Here is a 23,451-nt window from a genome sequence, read left to right on the forward strand (position 1 = left end):
AGACACACTGTTCTTGGTTTCCTCTGAAGATGGTCACCCTGCCCTTTTTTAGTGCTTTTTCATACTCTTTTTACATATGTTCAAATTTTCTACGCACAAGCACATGTACATTTTTTGAAGTGAGAATAAAATACAAGTCCAAGTGAGAATAAATAGAAAAAGGTGAAAGTGTTTTATTACGACGATAGCAAGCATACCCCCTACAATCATTTGGTCCTTCGAGCCGGATATCTGGATAGCTCGACCCCAGCAGCAGCATTGGTTGTTTTGTTTCAAGATAAGTAATACACTTTTTTTTTCCATCCATACATTTTGTGCAAGTGTCGTGTTCGCGCCATATTTTTTTCTTGTAACTTATATATATGTGACACAGCATATATATAAGTACATAAGCGTTCGACCGGCATTTTCTCAGCCATCTTTTCTACTTTGTGTATACTTGGCACAATATATATATATATATATCCTTATATGTATATGTATGTGTAAGTATTTATACAGTTTAAAAGAGTTCGCTAATATTTTCCGTTTTTGGCCGCGATTGTGTGTATTTTGCTATTTCTTTTTCTGTCGTATCGCGTTTGTCTGTTTTCTTTAACACACTCCTGTGTAGGCAAGCTCTCTATTGGTTATATTCAAATAACAAGAGAGTTGCTCCTCTCATAGCAAACGCGCGTAGATCCACTACACTCCATATATATATATATATATATATATATATATATATATATATACACACATAAACATACGACATATACATCCAAACACAACACACATACACACACGTACAGTTCCACACACGACACTTACACACATATACACTCCGTATATGCTCCGATCATATTAAACCTATACAGTACTTTCACATCTACTGTTGTATATAATATATATTATCCATCACTACACATACACATATATTATTGATTCACGTTTACGTATATAAACAGCAGCAATCACATCGAGAAATAAAGATTCACGCTGCTGTTTGTGTTTTACTGAAACATTTTTTTTGGTTTTTCCAACAGCGATTTTGTTCCTCGTCTGTTTTCTTGTGTCGGCTTTTGCTCACTATCCTGTGACAGCCGAAGTTCTACTCCGTTTTGTGCTTGCTTTCGGCTGTCCGCTTTACCGTGAGTCTTTGTTGAGAAAAGACTCTAAAGTGACTGCCGAAGCATAGTATGTCCAAGAACCAAAAGAGCGAAAAGGACTCAAAACACTCGCTAAAGCTTCCGACCACAGTTCGTCGCCTGTCGTCCGCTTCGCCCGCTCCTTCGGGGTCCAAATCCGCCACACCTGCCGCTCAACTCCGAATAAAAGTCGATCGTCCGTCGCCGTCTGCTTCGTCAAAGACTCCGCTGTTGCGCACATCTTCGACTGCTCTACGTAGTCAGGCAACTACCCGTTCCGTCCAAGCTAAATATAGCAAAACCCGTGCGATGGCTCTCAGCAATTTCGTTGCCGTCTCTGACAGACTGGTGCATTTCGAGAGTCGGGTCAGAGGGCCTGCAGCCGAAGATGACAATGTACACACGTACGAAATCCGTCGTGACCGGCTGCAAGTCCTCTGGGACAACGTCGAAGCCGCTTATTCCACATGTGCTGATGCACTGCATCAAGACGGCGACAGTGAAGGCACACAGGCGATGGAGCCAAAGTACGATCACTGCTATGCAGTGTACGAGCGGTGTCTCGCCCGTGTTAAGGGGCAAATTACCCAGGTTTCCGGGTCCAGCAGGAGTGAAGCATCCGTTCCTCCTGTATACTCCAGTGGCTGCCGGCTCCCTCCAGTCGACACCGAAGTTTTCCGTGGGGATTACTTGCGGTGGCCGACTTTCCGTGACCTTTTCACGGCCATCTATGTCAACAATCCAAGGTTGACTCCGGTCGAGAAACTTTTCCATCTGAATTCGAAGACCGCAGATGAGGCCAATGAAATAGTAGCCAAATTTCCGCTGACGAACGATGGTTTCGCGTCGGCTTGGGGTGCTCTCTGCGAACGGTTTGAGAACAAGCGCTTGTTGATCACAAGCCAGTTGAAGATCCTATTTAACCTGTCCACGGTTACCCAAGAGTCGGGAGCAGCTATCAAGGAGCTGCAGAGCACGATTCAGCGTTGCTTGACCGCTCTTGAGCATTCAGACATTTCCGTCTGTGGCCCGTTCGCAGATTGCATCCTTGTTTTCCTCTGCTCGTCCAAACTTCCCAAGCTCACACTCTCGTTGTGGGAGCAATCGTTGGTGGACAAAGCGAAAATTCCCGCATGGCAGGATATGAGCACGTTCCTCAATGAGCGCTACCGTACGCTCGAAGCGATTGAGGACGTAAAGCAGACTGCCAATTCACAGATCGCGACTGCAGGACCATCCCGTCCGCAGAATTCGAAGCGAGTCAACTCCTTTGAGGCCCGAGTCACTCCGAAAAGCAAATCGTGTGACTTGTGCTCAAAGGAGAATCACCCTGTCCGGGTGTGTCCGCGTTTTTTGCAAATGTCGGTCAACGAGAGGATGACATACATCAAACAGAAAAGTCTCTGTTTGAACTGTTTCGCAAGAGGTCACCAACTCCGAGAGTGTACAAGTGCGCACAATTGCTTTACATGCAAAGGGCGGCACAACACTCTTCTCCATCGGGGTGACAGTGCCCACAATGGTGCCTCTTCATCGTCCAACATACAGTCCACTCCAAATCCAACGGCAACAAATGTGCAGAATTTCTTTGCTAATAACGCTCAGAATGTCCTTCTCGGCACGGCGGTCATCAATGTTTGCCACTTGGGCACTACATATACCGCACGTGCGTTAATTGATTCCGGGTCCGAAGCGACTTTCATTTCTGAGCGTTTGTTCCAACGCATTAAGTTGCCTTTCCAGTCCGTGCGAGCCCAGGTATCCGGGCTAAATCACGCAGTTGCGGCCCAATCGCAGAAGTTATGTCACTTCAGCATTGGTTCTCCGACGAAGCCGAGGCTCCATATCGAGACTTCGGCATTCGTAATTCCACAGTTGGCAGGCAAACTGCCCTCCTTCAACATGCCGCGAACTTTCCTCAAGGATCTACCAGCGATAGAACTGGCAGATCCACATTTCTACAAGAGCGCTCAGATCGATGTACTAATTGGCGCGGATATCCTTCCGTCGGTCATCTTGAGCGGCTCCCGGCCAAACATTTGTGGCTCACTCCTTGGGCTGGAAACCGTGTTTGGCTGGATTCTTACCGGCCCCGTCTCCCAGAGTATGTCGACAACTGTTTCTGCGTTTTCGACAAGAGTCGCCCTCCAAGCAGACGAACAGCTCGACAGCCTACTTTCCAAATTTTGGGAGGTGGAGGATATTCCAGCGAAGCTGATAAAGGAGTCAGACTTCGTTTGCGAAGAAAACTTCGTTAAGACTACGTCTCGTAGCACATGTGGCAGATATCGGGTGACTCTTCCTTTCCGGAAGCCCGATGGCATTGAACTGGGTCATTCCAGATCTATAGCGTTGGCTCAATTCCTCAAGAACGAGAATCGTTTGTCAAGAAATGATTCTCTAAAGGAACAGTACAATGCCGTTCTCCAGGAGTACGTGGACTTGGGTCATATGACACCCATATCGCCTCAGGCGATTGTCACGACTCCTAATTTCTACCTGCCTCACCACGCCGTGTTCAAACCTGATAGCACCACAACGAAGGTGCGGGTCGTTTTCAACGCATCTTGTCCATCCTCAAATGGCAAGAGTCTGAATGATATCCTTCATTCAGGGCCCATTCTCCAATCGGATCTTACGTTACAGATCCTCCGATGGCGATACTATCGATATGTGTTCAATGCGGACATAACGAAGATGTATCGCCAGATCCTCATGGACTCAAAGCACACACCGTTCCAACGAATTCTGTTCCGCACGTCGGACGGTGAGATCCGTGTCTTTGAGTTGAACACAGTGACATTCGGTGTCAACTGTGCGCCTTTCCTGTCTCTACGAGTCCTCCAGCAACTTGCTGATGACACACGCTTGGAGTATCCTCTCGCAAGCCGAGTCATCTCCAACAACATGTACGTGGACGACGTCCTAGCGGGGACACACACGAAAGAAGAGGCCATCCGGACCATCGCGGAAGTGTGTGCAGCCCTGGACAGCGCTGGCTTCAAGCTGAGGAAGTGGACGTCGAACCATAAGAGCGTGCTGAAGGACATTCCAAAGGACCATCTACTTCGAGAAGATTTCCTCGAACTCGAAGATTCCAGTACGGCGAAAACTCTGGGCATCAGGTGGCAAGCTCACGATGACGAGTTCTTCTTCATGCCACCAGAAGTTGCCCATCAGGACTCCTACACGAAGAGGGAAGTGCTTTCGCAAATCGCTAAGCTTTTCGACCCAGCCGGGTGGCTGGCCCCTTTCGTTATCCGAGCCAAGATCTTCATGCAGGAGATCTGGCTGAGAACGCTCGAATGGGACGAACATTTACCCATGGATCTTTCACTCCAATGGAAGGAGTACCTCCAGAGCTATCCTGCTCTGGGAAAGATCCGATTCCAAGATGGGTCCAATTCAGACACGAGTGAAGCTCCAGTACCACGGATTCTGTGATGCGTCAGAACGGGCGTATGGAGCAGCGATCTATGTCCGTGTGGAAACGGCGAACAAGGTTTTCACACATCTCCTTACTGCGAAGACAAAGGTGGCTCCGGTCAAGTCTCTCTCAGTGCCACGTCTGGAGCTTTGTGGCGCAGTCCTGTTGGCTGAGTTATCTGCAGCCCTCCTCCTGAATCTGCCAGCAGAAAGTTTCCAGACTTTCTTTTGGACCGACTCAACAATTGTTCTCGCCTGGTTGAACAAGCCACCCTGCCGATGGACAACCTTTGTGGCCAATCGAGTGGCCAAGATTGTCCAAGCCAGCGACGCCAAGAACTGGTCGCATGTGCGATCCGAGCACAATCCGGCAGATCTGGCAAGCCGTGGTGTCCTGCCACAAGAATTGGTTCGTAATCCGTTGTGGTGGCATGGACCAGAGTGGCTTCATCTCCCGTCGGATCAATGGCCAACTTCTCCAAGTCCCATTCCGGAGACTCTGCTGGAGCAGCGGATTAAGTGCAACGTCGCTAAGTCACCTCCGACTCCCGACTTCCTGATCAGGTTCTCTGAGTTTGGCAGGGCACTGCGCACGTCTGCCTATGTTCTCCGATTCATCGATAGGAGTCGGAAGTTGGCAATTCCAAGCTCTACCGTGGTCCAGGCGGATGAGCTGTCACGGATCCAAGAGCGGCTAATCGTCATGGTTCAACTACACACTTTTCCTCAGGAATACCATTGTCTGCAGTCCAAGCAGCAGGTCCCTTCCTCAAGTTCAATCCGAAACTTGAACCCTTTCCTCGATGGCAAGGGGATTCTACGGGCCTGTGGGCGTCTGAGGGCGTCCCACTCGCTGCGTTATGATGAGAGTCATCCAATAATCCTCTCGTATTCCTCGTCCTTTGCACGACTACTGGTTCGTTTCACCCATCGTATATCCTTACATGGGGGTAACCAAGTCGTCATGCGGCTGATCCGTTCCAGATTCTGGATTCCAAAATTGAAGGTCCTCGTTAAATCCACCATCAACTCCTGCAAGGTTTGCGTCATCTACAAGAAGAAATGATGGGGGACTTGCCCAAGGAAAGGGCGTCCTACTCGAGACCTTTCACGCACACTGGTGTCGACTTCGCCGGCCCATTCGAAATAAAGAATTACACTGGCCGAGCCTGCCTCATCACCAAGGGGTATGTCTGCGTCTTCGTGTGCTTCAGCACGAAGGCGATCCACTTGGAGGCAACATCGGATCTCACGACGGAAAAATTCCTGGCCGCATTCTCCCGTTTCATCGCACGGCGCGTGTGTCCACACCAAATGTACTCGGACAACGGGAAAACCTTCGTGGGAGCTAACAAGGTGATCTCCAACGACTTCTTGGAAGCGACGAGGGAGTGCATCATCGCACAACACGCCCACAAAAGCCTATCCTGGCACTTCAACCCGCCGGGCGCCCCGCATATGGGTGGATTATGGGAAGCCGGCGTAAAGAGTTTTAAGGCACTCTTTTACAAGGCGACATCCACCTCGAAATATACGTTCGAAGAGTTGTCCACTCTTCTCGCTAAGATCGAAGCCTGCCTGAATTCGAGGCCGATTTCCCCTATGTCCGAGGATCCGTCGGATTTACTAGCGCTCACTCCTGGCCATTTCCTCATAGGTGGCCCTCTTATTTCGGTGTTGGAACCACCAATTAATCAACCGGCCACCTCCATCCTCAACCGATGGCAGCGACTGAAGGCTCTTCACCAACAATTTTGTTTCCGTTGGAAAGATGAGTACCTGAAGGAGCTGCACAAACGGACAAAATGGCAATCCCCTACCCGGAACCTTCGGATCGGTGACATGGTCGTCATAAAGGAAGACAACCTTCCCTCTAACGAGTGGCGCCTAGGACGGGTGCTGACGACGTGTCCAGGCACCGACGCCAAGGTCCGAGTGGTAGATGTGCTCACGGCGCGGGGTACCATCCGAAGACCCGTTGCCAAACTCATTCTACTCCCGATGGACAGCAAGACTGACCCCTCCACGTCAGAAGGACTGAAGGACGAATAACATCCTATTCCGTACTCCTATTCGTCGTCCTGTGTTGTCCTATGCTATCCTGTTCCGTGTGTCATTGACATTGCAAAGAGGCTATTACAATAATCGTTTGTTTTTTTTTCTTGTTTCATTCCATGTAGTATGCCATCACATACATCAACCCACCGGGACCGCCCCGCTGGCACCAACTCGTTCCGGTTTCGAGTGTGCCGTGGGATCCACCCACTCCGGAGGTGTCAGCGATTCCTGAGGCTGACAGCGGAGAAACGGTTGAGAGCAGTACTCATCAACCAGTACTGCCCTAACTGTCTGGCCCACCAACACTCCAAGCAATACTGTCGCAGCGCGGGAAGGTGCAGGGTGTGTCGGGGGGACCACCACACACTGCTGCATTTCAAGGAGGCACGCAGCGCTCTCCCCAACCGTCAGCGACGAGGCGATGACCAACCGGTCTCCACCAGGTCCCGAACCCCAACAAGGCCACGCTCGCCAAGGCCGCGCACGCCAAGGCCGCGCTCGCCACGGCCACGCTCGCCACGGCCACGCTCGCCACGGCCACGCTCGCCACGGTCACGCTCCCGCTCGCCGTTACCCCATCGACCGGCCTCACCGACGTCCGAGGAGGCCTTTCCAACGTCGCTCGCATCCTTGCTGCAGGACAAGGCTGTGAGCATACTTCCGACGGCCAACATCCTGATCGACACCGGATGCAAGACGTTCGAGATGCGAGCGCTGATCGACCCGTGCGCGGCGACCAGTCGTATCAGCGCATCTTTGGCAACGGCCTACCGGCTATCCGTCTCCCGCGTTGGTACGGAAGGCGTCTGCACGGCGATCATCCGCTCACGGACATCCGAGTTCCGTCGAAAGGTGCTGCTGCAGGTGGACTCGCAACTCTGCAGCCGCACCCCCCTCCGACCCGTCGATGGCGAGAACTTGGAGCAATTCCGCAGCATCACGCTCGCCGACGAACGCTGGTTCCAGCCATCGATGGTGTCCCTGGTGCTCGGCACTGATGTGTATCCTCACATCATCCAACCTGGCCTCCTGCCGAGCACCAACGGTTTGCCAATGGCCCAGAATTCCACCTTGGGTTGGATTCTGTCCGGTCCATTTGGACAATGATACCGTTTGCAACTCATTGCAAGGGGGGGAGGATGTTGATGCCAGATGACTGCAGGTGTGACCACTCAGGCCAGCTGACAGTGTGGTCGCGATCGAATGTTATCGATAGCGACAAAGCTAGTATACTGTGCGTGTGACCGTGTCATACGCACAGACACACTGTTCTTGGTTTCCTCTGAAGATGGTCACCCTGCCCTTTTTAGTGCTTTTTCATACTCTTTTTACATATGTTCAAATTTTCTACGCACAAGCACATGTACATTTTTTGAAGTGAGAATAAAATACAAGTCCAAGTGAGAATAAATAGAAAAAGGTGAAAGTGTTTTATTACGACGATAGCAAGCATCCCCCCTACAATCAGTCACTTTAGACGTGAAGAACGCCTTTAACACAGCAAGATTGACCAGTATTCTTAGTGCCATGAGCTCCATGGGAATCCCAGATTACCTAAAGGGTATAATTGGCAGCTATTTTAGGGACCGAGTACTTTGGTACGAACCGACCGATTCCCCAAAAAAGTACCAAGTCACCTCGGGAGTTCCGCAGGGGTCGGTCCTTGGACCAATTCTGTGGAACATTATGTATAATGGTATCCTGACCATCAGTACACCTCGTGATACGCAGCTACACTGCTTTGCGGACGACGTGGCCATCACTGCCTTAGCCAGGACACTGGTAGAACTGCAATATCTTTGCAATAATACCATTGTAGCAGCTACTGGATGCAGGGCTCGAAATTGATGCACATAAGACCGAAGTGGTCTTAAGCAGCAGGAAAGGGGTTGAGAAGTTGCAAATATCTGTAAATGGCGTACAATTGGAGTCAGCGGAGGCATTGAAGTACTTGGGGGTCTTGGTCGACCATAGGCTGAGCTTCAAGGAACATGCAAAATATGCCAGCAGGAAGGCGGCTATGACAGCTACTGTGCTAGCTAGGCTAATGCCGAATGTCGGCGGCCCCAGAATGCCTGCTAGGAGGCTGATGACCTCAGTGACGAGGGCGACACTGCTCTACGCCGCTCCAATATGGAGCTGCGTAACGGGATAACCGTCCTATCTGAAGGAGATGCGGGCGGTCTATCGCACAAAACCCTACGCCTGATAATGGGCTTCCGTACCATCTCGGAGGATGCGGCACTAGTGCTGGCAGGGACGCCACCAGTTGACCTGGAGATCAGCGCACTTGCAGACATGCGGGCGGGAGCCAACCCGACCATAGTGTACGAGCATCTGTTAGTTGAGTGGCAGGGCAGATGGCGATCATCAACAAAAGGTCGATGAACAAACGTACTTATTCCAGACCTAATAGCATGGACCAACTGCAAACACAAGGAGCTGGCAGGGCAGATGGCGATCATCAACAAAAGGTCGATGGACAAACGTACTTATTCCAGACCTAATAGCATGGACCAACTGCAAACACAAGGAGCTGGATTATCACCTAACTCAGTTCCTTACTGACCATGGCTGCTTTCGAAGGTACCTAGCAAGGTTTCATCACGTAGATACCCCACAGTGCATTTACTGCGTGAATGCTCACGCTTTACTGACGAGAGAGAACGTTTGACGAGAATGCTAGCATCTCCACTATCACCATCGGGATTGCTAGCTGCGATGATGGCAGACGCTGTGACATGGCAGGCGTGCCACGATATCATCATCAATATAATGACACGAGTGCGAGCTGACGAGACGACCAACAGACCAGGCGCCGATAGCTGATCCTCGACGCCCGTGGGGTGGCGGGTTAAGAATACCATCTCAGCCGTCTCGGCTTGTCGTACAAGGCGACTAAACGAGTACCTAGCGGACGCGAATTCGTGCAATATGATGAAGGAATGCATAGACGCATTACATCCTGCTCACTGACGTAGTATCTTTATTGACAGTCCCGGTGAGCACGTACTGGACAGACGAGACCATACGGAAGTTTTTAGTGCGTAAGAATCGCACATATCCATCTACAGGAGGTAGATGGAATCTTTTTGCAGATTTGCCTGCCGGGGTGTAAACCAAAAAAAAAAAAAAAAAAAAAAGACACACACACACGTCGATACCCCCAATGCCTGTACTGCGAGGACGAGGTGGAGACTGCAGAACACGTACTCTGCAAGTGCAACAGATTCTCAGACGAGCGAGAGGAACTGACTAGAATGACAGGCTTCCAATTGAGACCGAGGGAACTGATGAAGACTATGATGGCGGATGCAGACTCCTGGAAAGCGGGCCATGCCACTATTATCAAGATAATGAGACGAGTCCGTGCCGACGAGATGACAAACAGACAACAGACAGAGGCAGACAATAAAAAAAAATTAAAAAGCGCCTGATGCCCGTGAGGTCGGCGGGAAAGAACACCACCCCAGCTAAATAAGCTTGTCGCAAAAGGCGACTAAAGACAACCGAGGAACCGCAAACAGCGTTGCAACAGAAGGAGTGCATAGGAGCACTTATCCTACTCAACGAAGTACTACCATTATTGACACGTTCCGGTGAGCCGACACAAAGGACAGAGGAGCAGGCGGAGGTTTTGAGTGCGTAAGAATCGCACATAGTAAAAGGGTTACTGGAGTAGAAGGGATCTTTCAGAAGATTTTCCTACCGTGGTGCATACCAATTCCTAAACAGTACATCCGCTTGTCGTACGATGCGACTAAAGGGCGAACAAAAACGGTTTTGGCCGATTGGCGCCTCACAGCGGAAATACTGACTGCCTCTAACTTGGTAGGGGCCAGATCGATTCCAATCGCAGCCTGACAAGTAGCTCGCTACCGCCGAGCACTAAGGTCAGGTAACGCCCGGGTGGCCCTCTGAACACCCGTCCAAGGGCCAGCAAAAGCGAGAAGGCGATCATGGTCTGGCAGTAAGACCTTAAACAAATGCTATGGGTGATTCCCAGAAGAAAAAAATCAACATGGAAGGTCCTAAAAAAACCAACCTTACGGTGCAGGGAGTCGGATCCCATATTTAATCCCTTCCAGGGCAGTAAGAAGACGCTTAGATCTCCAAAGGTAAATCCGAAGGATTCTACAGAGGAACCCACGTGCTCTGTGTCCCCACTGAATAGAGGAGGGGAATCGCAAGGCGTAGTTACTGATAACACTCGAAGCTTCGACGTGTTGGGAGAAAAGATAAGAGCTGTTAGCAAGATGTTGGAAGGGAGACGTACAATCCATCAACTAATGAGGAACCTTATCGATAACATCATGGAGCTTTACGCGGCAGTGGATGAAGAGAGAGCAGCGGAAACATCGCCGGAGCCAAGGGCTGCAGATGGCAAGAGAACCAGAGAGGAGAGAGGCGACCAGGTGTCACCGCCGCCTACAGCCAAAAAAATCCAGAGGGCAGGTTCACAAACCCAAACCGGCGGCAGCTCCCCAAGAGAGGCCGCAAACTCACCAACCAAGCGTCGATGCCAACCAGAACACGGAGTGGAAGAAGGTGTCAAAGCGTGCCAGAGGGAGCATATCAGCTAAGCCGGACGCCATAATGGTGAGAGGGTTCAACGACGTATCGTATGCTGACATACAGCAATCCGTGAAAGCTGAGCCAAAGCTGAAGGAGCTCGCTAACCATGTCAGAGGCATAAGCAAAACAGAAAAGGGCGAACTTCTCTTCGAGCTCGAAGAGTCAGCAGATCCAATCACGATGGGTATACACGAGGCAGTCCAAGACTTCCTGGGCCCTAGAGGAGGAACTTCTGGAGGCACTGCTAACACAGTTCGGAGAGGTGAGAATCGCAAAATCCTGCATTGTCTCATTCCGGAAGGCCTACGGAGGAACGCAGACAGCAACGCTGAGGCTCCCAATCGATTCGGCCAATAAGATGGTAGAAGCTGGCAAAGTGAGAGTAGGCTGGGTTATCTGTCGCATAAGAAGGAAGGTCCAGCTAGTCCGCTGCTTTAAATGCATGGACTTCGGTCACGTAGCAAGTAGATGCACAGAAAAAGTAGAGTACAAGGACACATGCTTCAGTTGTGGGGAAACAGGCCACAAGGCGAAGCTATGCGACAAGGCCCCAAAATGTATACTCTGCAGCAGGAAGGGAGAGAAGGCAGTAGACCACCCGGCGAATAGCAGTAGGTGCCCATATCTCAAAAAAGCGCTCAGCAAAACAAGCGGAAGATGACACGGTTCTATCAACTGAACCTGAACCACTGCGAGGCAGCACAGGACCTGCTTACGCAAAAAATAGAGAATCAATGACAGACGGGGCTATATTGAGCGAACCCTATCGCATTAAATCCTCCAACACTTGGGTTGGAGATAAATCGCGTAAGGCAGCCGTCTGGAGTTGTGGGTAGCAGGCCCCACCAGCTACCGAGGTCGTGGCCCAAAACGGCTTTATCCGTGCCTATCTTGCACCGTCACTCAGCCAGGCGGACTACAACAGCATACTCGACAAGCTGGTCAACGATGCGAGAAGAAAAACTCCATGCCTCATTGCTGGAGACTTCAACGCTTGGGCGATCGAATGGGGAAGCGCATGCACCAACTCAAGAGGTAGGGCAGACCTGGACTCTGACGCTCTACTAGATGTTGTACTCCTAAATCGGGGGGGTGCAAACACATTTAGTAGAGGAACGGCAGGTTCAGTGATTGATCTGACGTTTGTGAGTAGCTCATTAGCCCCGAGAGCCTCCTAGAGAGTTAGCAGTGAATACACTCATAGCGACCACCAAGCTATAGTTACGAAAATCCACAGACGCTCCTACCCCTCGGTACCCAACAGGCCAATCCGATACAGAATAAAGACATTCGATAAAGAGATTTTCGAATCCATGCTCCAGGGACTGGAGATCCACGGCTCGGCAGCAAGCAGCACGAGGTAGCTCATGTCCAGGCTAACCCAGGCATGTGACGCATCAATGCGTAAAGCAGGACGAGGAACAAAGCACCAAGCCGTATACTGGTGGAACGAGAATATCGCCAAGGCCCGCAAGGATTGCTTCAGGCACGACGAAGGTACCAGAGGACCCTTACACTTGGATCCCACAGAGCAGACGCCCATCACCAGACACTGAGAGAAAAAAAGGCGAGTACTGAAATTGCTAATTAAAAGCAGCAAAAGGAAGCTGTTCCTAGAGCTTTGCGACGAAGCCGACGAGCACCCCTGGGGTTCAGCCTACATACTGGCTATACAAAAACTCCACGCGTTCAGACCAGCTTGCCCATCATGCCCAGAATTATTGGCAAAAACAGTATTACACCTATTCCCGAGCCAGCCGAGACCGGTGAATGTGATGGCCATTGATACTTCGACGTTCGCTCACGTGACAGAGGACGAAATCCTGTCGGCAGCACGCCTGATCAAGTCAGGGAAAACTCCAGGCCCAGACGGAATATCGAGTGCAGTTGTTAGAAAGGCCCTCGAGATACAACCAAGGTGCTTTGCCTCCACCTTTAGCAAATGCATGCTGAATGGAGTGTTTCCTAATGACTGGAAGATTCAGGACTTGGTCCTAATTTCAAAAGGGAACAAGCCACCTGAAGACCCTTTAGGGTACAGACCCATTTGTCTCCTCGACTCGGTAGGCAAGGCTCTCGAGAGTCATCTGCACGCGACTCAAAGCAGAGATTGACAGAGTTGGGGGTCTCCCCGAGTCGCAGTTTGGCTTCCGGAAGGCCCGATCAACAAGGCACGCAATCCAAGAGGTGACGGACTTGGCAAAAAAGGCCATAGAAGGCAAACGCTGGCTGTGGGGGGAAAAAGAGTACTGCCTGGTAGTAACCCTGGACGTTAGGAATGCGTTCAATTCAGCGAACTGGGACAAGATTATGCAAAGTCTAAACAACCTGAGTATAAATCCACACCTGACAGGCATAATAGGAAGCTACCTAAATGGCAGAATTCTTCGCTACCAAACCAGTGAAGGAACAAAAATGTACGAAGTCTAAGGAGGAGTCCCACAGGGATCGATCCTCGGCCCGACCCTCTGGAATCTCATGTACGATGGGATTCTACGGCTGAGACTTCCACCAGGCGTGAACATGATCGGGTTTGCGGACGATGTGGCAATCGTGGCAGTAGGCAAACACCTACGTGAACTGGAGATAGCCACCAACAGAGCAATTGTACAGGCCCAAGAATGGCTAACCAATGCAGGACTGAGCCTAGCAGCACACAAAACGAAGGCGGTACTCATAAGCTCCAGGAAGACCGTGGAAACCGCGAACCTCACGGTAGGTCGTACAGCTATAACTTTCCGACCGTACATCAAGTACCTGGGGGGTTATACTAGGCCACAGACTGTCCTTCAGGGTACATCTGAACGCAGCATCAATCTGGGTAGGTGCAATCGAATGCAAGTCGTACACAAGAGATATACAAGCGGTATATAGGACGTGCGCGCTCAGGATCACAAGTGCGTTTCGCACTGTGTCGGGTGAAACCGCCGAAGTACTGGCAGGTCTGATGTCTTTCGATATCCACCTCCGGGAACTCGTGCGGAACGGTAACACCCACAGCGGAAGCAGAGCGGCGAACAGGCAGATTTCCCTAAGCGAGTAGCAGCGCAGGTGGAGCTCATCCAACAAAGGCGCATGGACGCGTATCCTCATCCCGGGAGTGAATGAGTGGGTGAATAGGAAACACGGACAGGTGAACCTCTACCTGACGCAAATTCTGAGCGGACACGGCTGTTTTAAAGACTACCTCTTCCGTTTTGGGCATGAGGCAGATCCACTCTGTCCCAGATGCGGGATAGGGTACCTTGAAGACGCCGAGCACATGTTTTTTAACTGTCCGAAATTCAATTTTGTATACCACATGTTGGCAAACATGGGAAGCTGCAGATGAAATGGCGAACGCAGTCATGAAGGAGCTACGGCGGGAAGAAAGATCCCGGAGAACTGAAGACGGCCGATAAGGCCATACTCTCCGCCGAAGTAATACTTAACGGTCGTTCCGGCGGAGAAGTAGACAGGAGCTTAAACAGGCATAGTCCTGGTTTCGCAGGGGCCACTTGTACATACCGCGGTGCGTCAACGTCCTTGTATTTTAAAAAAAAACAAAAAACACACACACACACACGTGGGGACAAGTGTGGGAGTTTTCCACAAGCAAGTCGCGTTTTTGAAGGCGCTCCTTTCGATCGCTCTGGAATTCGTCACACAAGTCGGAAATCTTAAAAAAAATGACTACGAGTGAGCTTGAGCTGTGTCCAAGCCTTGCGTACTTACGGTCGATCGGGGCACCTGCTGCTGGACGTCGTAGGCAGCCGCGTTACCAGGAGACACATTGGCAGAGTTGACGGCTGCGAGGGAAATTGTTGTTGGTTCCAGTACAATTGACCACAACTTGTGCAAAACAATAGCAATTGCACTCCCACCCTAAGCACAGCGCAAAGCTTAAAAAGCTAAAAAAAAACTAATTGCATACTCCCAGGAGAGCCTGTAGCTTGCCGTGGTCGTAGCGAGTGATTTGAAGGTGCATACTTTCAGGAGCTGCATATTAATATACGCAATAAGCTCCGCTGAAGGAGTGCAGCTGCAGTGGCGCAGTGCATAGAGGTGCGAACAGTACTTTTAACTAAAGTGGTCGAAAAAGCGCGTGTTGTCGCTTGGCGATGTAGCGCACATCACCACCACCAGTAGTTAGTAGGCCGAAGTTCCCGTGTGGCGGCAGCGTAGAAGCAACAACAGCATGCCATAGCCAAACGGCGGGTGATATCAGGAGCGAGGAGTCAGCAAGCTCGTCGGCGGTCGCTGTGTTTGAACCCGACATGGTCACATGGTCACACGCATCGTTCCTGTTGCTGGCCCAGCCAGTGAGAAGCGGTCAGTTAAAGACCTCCTTGAGCGGACGGGCACAGAACTGGACGGACTCTCGGAGCAGTTCGCCTCTCAGAGGCACATAAACGAGAAAATGAGGAACAAGCTCATGAGGCTGATGAAGCTGCAACGAGCGGCAGCTGAGCAGCTAAGCTACGAGACAGCTAAAAATCCCGCCAATGCAGGAGTTGTACCAGCTCAAGCAGCTCCAAGTGAAGTTAAGTTGGCGGCAACTGGGAGTAAGGCAGCGGCCACACCCAAACGACCGCGAGACACAGAGATCGAGCCAAGGAAAACTCCTCCCCCAAAGCGTAATAAAAATGTAAACAACCAGGTGCAAGGCGGCGAGTGGATAACCGTAGAGCCGAGGAACAGCAGCAACATCACCACCGCTGCTAAGAAAAAGGCCAACAAAGTACGCCCGGACGCGCTAGTAGTGAGCGCGAAAGGTAAGATGAGTTACAGCGATGTGCTCTCTCTAGTTACGAGACGGCAGGACGGCAGACTCAAAGATGTCTCAGACAGAGTAACCACTGCGCGCAGAACTGCCAAGGGCGATCTGCTGCTCGAACTTGGAGGAACAGGTCTGGACAACACAGACAAACTGCGAGAGGAGATCGAGAAAGTGTTGGGAGATTGTGACTGACTGACTCTGTCTCAACTCACGCAGCTGGTTGTCAGAGACCTGGACAAACTTGCAAGCAAAAAGGAGATTGTGAAAGCGATGGCGGAGCAGGTTGGCATGCCGGCAAATCTGTGCCAGGTAAAGGCCAGGTTGGCCTTACGCCAACACTCAGACGGCGACGGTCCTGGTGCCTCCAATTTGGGCCAAAAAAATTGCACAGCTGGGCAAGCTGAAAACCGGCTGGACGCGATGCAGAGTAGCCGAGCAGGAGCCGAGAACTCGGTGTTTTAAATGTTTGGACTTTGGGCACATTGCGAGCAAAAGCCAAAGCGCGGTGGACAAAGCAAATAGCTGCTTTAAATGTGGCGAGCAACACCATAAAGCGGCCACGTGCAACAGACCAGCGAGATGCTTTCTTTGCTTATCTAAAGGCATCAGTGAGGTCAACCACGCGGCGGGTAGCAAATGGGCGAAGTAACAAACGCTCACTATGAAGATTATGCAGCTGAACCTGAACCACTGTGCAGCGGCTCAGGACCTCCTACTGGAGTCGGTCAGGGAGAACGGGGTGGATGTATGCGTTCTAAACCCTTCAGATCTGGTTTTGGAGCTGATTATACGTGCGACCACACCGGCAAGGCGGCTATATGGGTTTGTAGCAGAAACCCACCCCAGTTTGGCTACCAACAGGCTGACGGCGGCTTCGTCAGGGCGCTAGTGGGCAGCGTTTGGGTGTACAGCGTATACCTAGCCCCCAGTTTGCCAATTTCGGACTTTGCTAACACACTGGACAGATTAGCTGCGGACGTGAGAGACCACTCACCGGTATTCGTCGCAGGCGACTTCAACGCTTGGGCAGTCGACTGGGGAAGCATGGTCACCAACCAAAGAGGGCGATTGCTGGTCGAAGCCTTTGCTTCACTGGACCTAACTCTTCACAATCAAGGCTCGCAATGGACATTCAGCAGGGCCGGTACCGGCTCAATTGTTGACTTAACATTTTGCAGCAGCTCGCTCGCTCATTCAGCGGAGTGGGAAGTCAGTGAGTCAGTCTCTGCGGCACCTCGTTGGAGGACTTTCTCAGCCAGCAAGCTAAACGTCGAGCGCTTTGTAAGCTCGTTGAGAGAGCTGGAAGTTTCAGGCAGCGCAGAGCAAATGGTCGAAACTGTCATGGAGAGGCTGGAGTCGGCTTGCGTAGGCTCTATGCCGAGTCGAGCAAACCCCTCGTTACGCCACACGCCAGTTTATTGGTGGAGCGAGACTATTGTCGCCGCAAGACGTGTCTGCAACCACGCGAGGAGGCGTTATCAGAGAGCACGGGGAAGACCCTCTTTCCCAGAATGGCAAACACTCTTTGGAGAGAGAGTCGCAAAACTCTTAAAAATGCGATCAGGGAGAGTAAAAAACGGTGTTTCCTGTCCCTGTGTGACACACTGGATGACGACCCATGGGGCAAGGCATACCAAATCGTCATAAGGAGAATCGGGACACGGAAATCGCCACCATCACCGGATGATATATTGCGTGGGAATGTCACGGATTTGTTTCCTAGCGTGGAGGAAGATAACGCATGGCTGCCAAATACAGCATCCAACGATTATCTGCCGCTGAAGTTGGTTACCAGCGAGAAGGTGTTAAAATGCGTTAGAAGCATGAAACAAACCGGGGCTCCAGGTCCGGATGGCATACCCGCAAGGGCACTTATGCTCGCCTGCTCCCTCCATCCAGAAGCTTTTTCATCAATGCTGAATAAGTGCCTGGAAGAAGCCATAGTCCCGGATAGGTAGAAAACTCAAAAGCTGGTTTTAATTCCGAAGCCCGGGAAACCGCCTGGCAATTCATCCTCGTTTAGGCCTATCTGTCTCATCGACGTGGCGGGGAAACTGCTGGAGAAGGTGATCTGCACTCGCTTGGAGGAAGCTATATTGGTGAACGGAAACCTTTCCCCCAACCAATATGGATTCCGGAAGGCCAGGTCGACAGTCGACGCTATCGAGAAGGTAGTTGGTATTGCTTCCAATGCAATTGGTGGCACTCGCTGGAAAGGGGGCCAGAAGAAGTACTGTCTGATGGTGACATTGGACATCAGAAATGCCTTCAACTCGGCCCGCTGAAACTGCATCTTACGGGCGCTAGACTCATTCAAAGTCCCACGGCAGCTGTTAAAGATCATCAGGAGTTACTTTTCGTCAAGAGTACTTAAATATGATTCCAGCGCTCGAACGGAAGAGTACATCGTGACGGGAGGGGTACCTCAGGGGTCTGTGCTTGGCCCGCTATTGTGGAACGCGATGTATGACGGAATCCTTCCATTGGCCGACAGGAGCAAGCCTAATTGGTTTCGCCGACGACATTGCGCTACTTGTGGTCGCTAAGGAGCTGGAGGTCGCCGAAACAAATTGCAACCTAGCTATCGATTGCATTAGGACTTGGCTGCTCTCCGTTGGACTGGAGTTGGCTCCCCATAAAATGGAAGCATTAGCAGGAAGAAGGTTGAATCGGCGGTAGTCAAGGTCGGAGCCGCCCAAATTACCTCCAAGCGAACACTCAAGTATCTGGGAGTGATGATCGACTCGAGGCTAAGTTTTCGAGAACACCTGCAGGAGCTTGGCCGCAAGGCTGCAGTCACCAACAGGGCATTATCTCGCCTGATGCCCAACACCAGGGGCCCCAAACAGAGTCATCGAGCACTACTTTCAAGCGTGACAAGGTCTATAGCCCTCTATGCTGCTCCTATCTGGACAGACGCCGTTTTCAAAAGCTCTTACATCGGCGGCTTGGCGTCAACCTTCCGGCTGAGCGCCAATAGAATCATAAGCGGTTTCAGGACCGTTTTCGACCAGGCTGCACATGTCATTGCCGGCATACCCCCTTTCGAGCAAATGGTCAGGAAGAGGGTAAGCGTTTTTCGGCAGCTCCAGACTGGCTCCTTATTCAACGCTAAGAAAAGAAACATCAAACAAGGTGCACAGTGAGAATGCCTCGACAGGTGGCAGACCCGGTGGAACGAGACGTCCAAAGGACAGTGGACTCACCGGCTTATCCCTCTCATCAAGGAATGGACGCCAAGGAGTCACGGCCAGATGAACTTTTACTTGACTCAGGCCATCAGTGGCCACGGCTGCTTCAGGAGATACTTATTTCGGTTCGGACATAACACAGCCGAAGAGTGCCCCGCCTGTTTCCCGACTGCTGTGGAGGATGCCGAGCACGTAATTTTTCAGTGCGGTAGATACGCAACCCTCAGACAACAGCTTACAGATGTAATTGGCGAAAGGTTAACGGTGTCGACGTTGGTTCCGCTGATGCTGGTATTGTTCATTAACTGGACACTGATCAGCCAATTTGTGGCAGCGGTCATGATCGAGCAAAGGAGGGCCGAGAAGGCCAGACAAAGAACGAGGGAGATAGCGGCGCCGATGCCCTTGTGAAGCATGGCTTCGCGGCCGTCCCATGAGAGCAAGGCTCCGCTAACTCTGTTTTCTTCCTTTTCTCTATGTATAAATTTTCTAACTTCACTTTGTAAACCTTGCCTCCTTCTAAGCTATTCAACGAATAAAAAAAAAACACACACACACACACATACGCACACACATACGCACACACATACGCACACACACACACATACACACACCACCGTGGCGGTGGCGGTTAGGAGAATACCACCTCAGCTAACTACTGCTTGTCGTAAAAGGCGACTACCAAGGCCGAGCCCAGTACAGCCTTGATTAGGATACTGGAAACACCAACTCTGATTTGATGAGTTGGGCTGACAGTCACAGTATTCTAGCATCTGAGTAGACAGAGTGATATCTTGCCGAAACGACTACTAGGCTAATGCTGTGACTGCCCCCGTCCGGTTAAAATCGTGGCTGACCTCTATGCACGCTCAATGGTTCGTCCCCATTCAGTTGGGCGTACAGGCTCAGTTGAGATTACTCCTGACCTATGTGGATCCGGCTCTGAACATACGACCCCATGAATGCGTATGTCAACCCTCGCATGGCCTCCCTGCTATATAGACAACCATGAGATCATTGGACACGACTGTACTACGAACATTGATAACGACTTAGAGTAGGGACTCAATCACAACGATGCATACAACAAGCGAAGGAAGGAAGGGAGGAGAGGAGAGAGAGGAGAGATCGACAGCGATCGGAAGGAGTGGCGAAAGCTGACCCGTTCGCAAGGAAGCCAAGGGTTTCACACTCGCCTATAAGAGTGCCTGTAATTGCTGCGGTATCTGCGCCATCTACAGATATAGAAGCACAGCAGGGGTAACAACGACCCCCGCCAATGCAACTTAACCTTAAAGTTGCGCAAACGCAGAGGTCAAAGCCAGTCCCACCATCGGACAACCCTACGAAGGAGAGCTCGTCGACACTTCGAATGGACCCTGAAAAATTTTCAGTACTCGGGGATAAAATTGGCCTTCTGAACGAGATGCTCAAAGGTCGGAGATCGATTCATCAACCAATGAGGAATCTGATCGAGGAGATCACAAACCTTTATAAGGAGATTAAGGTGGATAGCCTCGGCACCTTCACGGCACGGAAAGGTGGCGGCCCCCGCAGACACAGCGGCAACAATTGCGTCCCGCGCAAGGGAGCCAATGTTCGGGGCCGGTAAACCTAGGAAGGAAACCAAGGCAAGGGAAGGTAGAAGCACAGGCGGCGATAAACAGCAGCGCGAGAGTTGGACGAAGGTGTAGCCGAAGAAGTCGCGAGTTAGACAGTCAAGGCCGGATGCGATCGTCTTCCAAGGAGCGACAGGAGTGAGCTACGTGGGATATCCTGCGATCGGTGAAGACGGAAACTCGACGATGGCAAAGCTGCTGACTGGCTTTAACATGGCAAAGCCCAGCGCGATCCATACATAGCAACACTCAAGCATCTCATCGCCTCCACGCGGCGTTCCTGGTAACAGCTCCCTTGGTATCCGACAGGGAGGCTGGCTAAGCGGGGTTAAAACTCACCGACTGGCTTTTAAAAATCCAGTAAGCGTCTGCCACCCAAAATTGGGCGGCATACTGGTTAGCGTCTGTTCCATATTGGGCGGCTATACTAGCGTAGCAACAGCATCCCACTAATGTGCAAGGCGAAAGACGCCGGAGTGGTGCCCCTGGCAGAAGGGCTAAAATACAAGGATGGGAGAAATTTAACTACATGGAAGTCGTTAAAAGTATAGAAATTACGGTGCAGGGAGTAGGAAACCCAGTGGAATGGACGAGGCAACGAATGCTGAAGATCTTGCTCAAAGCATGGTGACCAAATTTAGGGGAATCGGGAGACCGGAAGTGCAAAGTCTTCGAATGATGAGAGATGGAACACAAATAGCAACCCTTATCCTAGATGTCAATGATGCTATCATGGTGCTCAAAAAAGGGACACTAACTGTGGGATGGTCACAGTGCGGCATTACTCAGGATGTACAACCGAAGAAATGTTACTGATGCCTAGAGTACGGGCACCAAGCCAGCAACTGTAAGAATGCTGATGGATCAGACTGCTGTCTAAGATGTGTCTAACATCCCCTCAAATTGTTGCAAGCTGTCACTAGGAGGGACATAGCAGCTGTAGAAGTGTACTCCTTTAACTTGCCATAGGCAAAACCGCGTAGGGGGGGGGTTGTCTTTCTTGCACTTGAAATCCCGCGCAGCACTTTATTGCCGACTTGCCTGTCTCGTCAAATATTGTATCTACGTCAACGTTCCCTCCACTTCGGATGTAGGGTTCGCTCAGTAGGAACAAGTCAATTTTCCATTCCACTGCTGTCTGTTGTAAGAGGCTCTGGGCGGCCCCGCAGTGGTTAACATTATGCTGGGCAACATTAATGTATTCCTGCATTGTGCTGTTTGCTAGCTCCTGCTTGTTGTTTGGCCTTCCTATAAGTTGGACATCCAGAACTGCCCGTAGCGTGGTTTCTGTCCATATCCTCCTTACATATTAAGCAGGAAGGCTTCTCTACGCATCCTTTCGCTTTGTGTCCTCTGCCTCCACATCTTAGACAGCAGTCTGTTAGAGGCGCTGGTGGAACACGCAAGAGGCCGTGGCCCTGTCGTAATAGCGGGTGACTTCAATGCCTGGGCGTTAGAGTGGGATAGCAGAGGATCAAATCGTCGAGGTAGAGCACTAGTGGACGCGATGTACATGCTAGACCTGGTTTTGTTGAGCGACGGACTCAGGCCGACTTTTGACAATGACAGAGGCTCATCATATATCGACGATACCTTTGTTAGCAGATCTATAGCAGCGAATGCCAAATGGGAGGTCCTGGACGACGTCACGCTGAGTGACCATGCGTTAATTATCTTTAAGGTACAATTAACGAGTTGGACGAATAGACTGCTGAGGTGGCAAATGGGTCGTGCTTGGGACACGAAAAGAATTGACAATGCAATGCTAAAATACATTATTGACGATCTGGAGAATCCAGTAGGTCAAGCGGAGACTATGGTGGCGAATCTGAACTTGCTACTGGAAAAAAACATGCGATGCAACAATGCCGCGAAGAAAAAACAGCTGCAAGAATAAGCCCCCCGGTGTACTGGTGGTGTGACACACTGGGGAATATGAGGGCAGAATGCCACTCAGCGAGAAGAAGGGCGCAGCGGGCGACAGGGCGCGACAACCATCCACAGCCGATCGAGCAGTACAAACTAGTCCGAGCTGCACTACAAAAAGAAATAGCCAAAGCTGAGGCAGGAGCGTTTAAGTAGTTACTCAAGAGCATAGAATAGGACCCATGGGGAATGGCGTACAAGATAGTCTATAAAAGGATCAAAGCAACAGGAGGGAAAGGACAATTAGAGCCAGAAATTATGGGCAGAATTGTCGAGGAGCTATTCCCGAAGCAGACCACTCTCTGGCAACCAGCATAGATAACGACTGGTGAGCAGTTCCTGAGGATAACACCGGATGAAGTAGTCTCGGCCGCTAGGAGGATCAAGCCCTTCAAGGCCCCTGGACTGGACGGAATACCAGGAGGGGTGATTAAAGCCATAGCTGAGGCCAAGCCCGAGATCTCTTGCAATACATTCCAACAATGCATTGCTGAGGGAATGTTCCCTACACGCTGGAAGAACCAAAGACTGGTCCTCATCCCGAAAGAGAAAGGAGCCTCGACCAATACTGCTGGCGGATATCGCCCACTGTGCTTACTGGACATAGTGGTGAAGCTTTTTGAACGCATCCTGTACTGCCGCTTGGAAACGTACACAGAGGGACCACGCGGGCTGGCGCATCAGCAATACGGCTTCCGGAAAGGGAGGAGTACCCTTGATGCACTGGAAGAGGTCCGTGAGATAGCCTCAAAGGCGTTATCGGGGGAAAG

At 51.0% G+C, this 23,451-nt stretch overlaps 4 protein-coding genes across 4 annotated transcripts; all 4 read left to right on the forward strand.

The window, feature by feature from the left end:
- The first annotated feature begins 1,521 nt into the window (after window positions 1-1,521).
- On the forward strand, window positions 1,522-5,619 carry LOC133835668 (uncharacterized). The gene is made up of 4 exons (XM_062265697.1): window positions 1,522-1,757; window positions 1,874-2,465; window positions 2,676-4,477; window positions 4,509-5,619. The coding sequence occupies exons 1-4, from the start codon at window positions 1,522-1,524 to the stop codon at window positions 5,617-5,619; spliced, it is 3,741 nt and encodes a 1,246-aa protein (XP_062121681.1).
- LOC133835670 (uncharacterized) lies at window positions 5,619-6,605 on the forward strand. Its single transcript, XM_062265698.1, has one exon. The coding sequence runs from the start codon at window positions 5,619-5,621 to the stop codon at window positions 6,603-6,605; it is 987 nt and encodes a 328-aa protein (XP_062121682.1).
- Window positions 6,606-16,606: 10,001 nt separating this feature from the next.
- On the forward strand, window positions 16,607-18,230 carry LOC133835714 (uncharacterized). Its single transcript, XM_062265756.1, has 4 exons — window positions 16,607-16,690; window positions 16,807-17,154; window positions 17,232-17,899; window positions 17,969-18,230. Exons 1-4 carry the CDS (start codon window positions 16,607-16,609, stop codon window positions 18,228-18,230), a joined length of 1,362 nt encoding a protein of 453 aa, XP_062121740.1.
- A 450-nt stretch (window positions 18,231-18,680) lies between these two features.
- LOC133835715 (uncharacterized) lies at window positions 18,681-19,547 on the forward strand. Its single transcript, XM_062265758.1, has 2 exons — window positions 18,681-19,013; window positions 19,173-19,547. The coding sequence occupies exons 1-2, from the start codon at window positions 18,681-18,683 to the stop codon at window positions 19,545-19,547; spliced, it is 708 nt and encodes a 235-aa protein (XP_062121742.1).
- Window positions 19,548-23,451: the final 3,904 nt, after the last annotated feature.

Source organism: Drosophila sulfurigaster, chromosome 2R (assembly GCF_023558435.1).
Source record: "Drosophila sulfurigaster albostrigata strain 15112-1811.04 chromosome 2R, ASM2355843v2, whole genome shotgun sequence".
NCBI lineage: Eukaryota > Metazoa > Arthropoda > Insecta > Diptera > Drosophilidae > Drosophila > Drosophila sulfurigaster.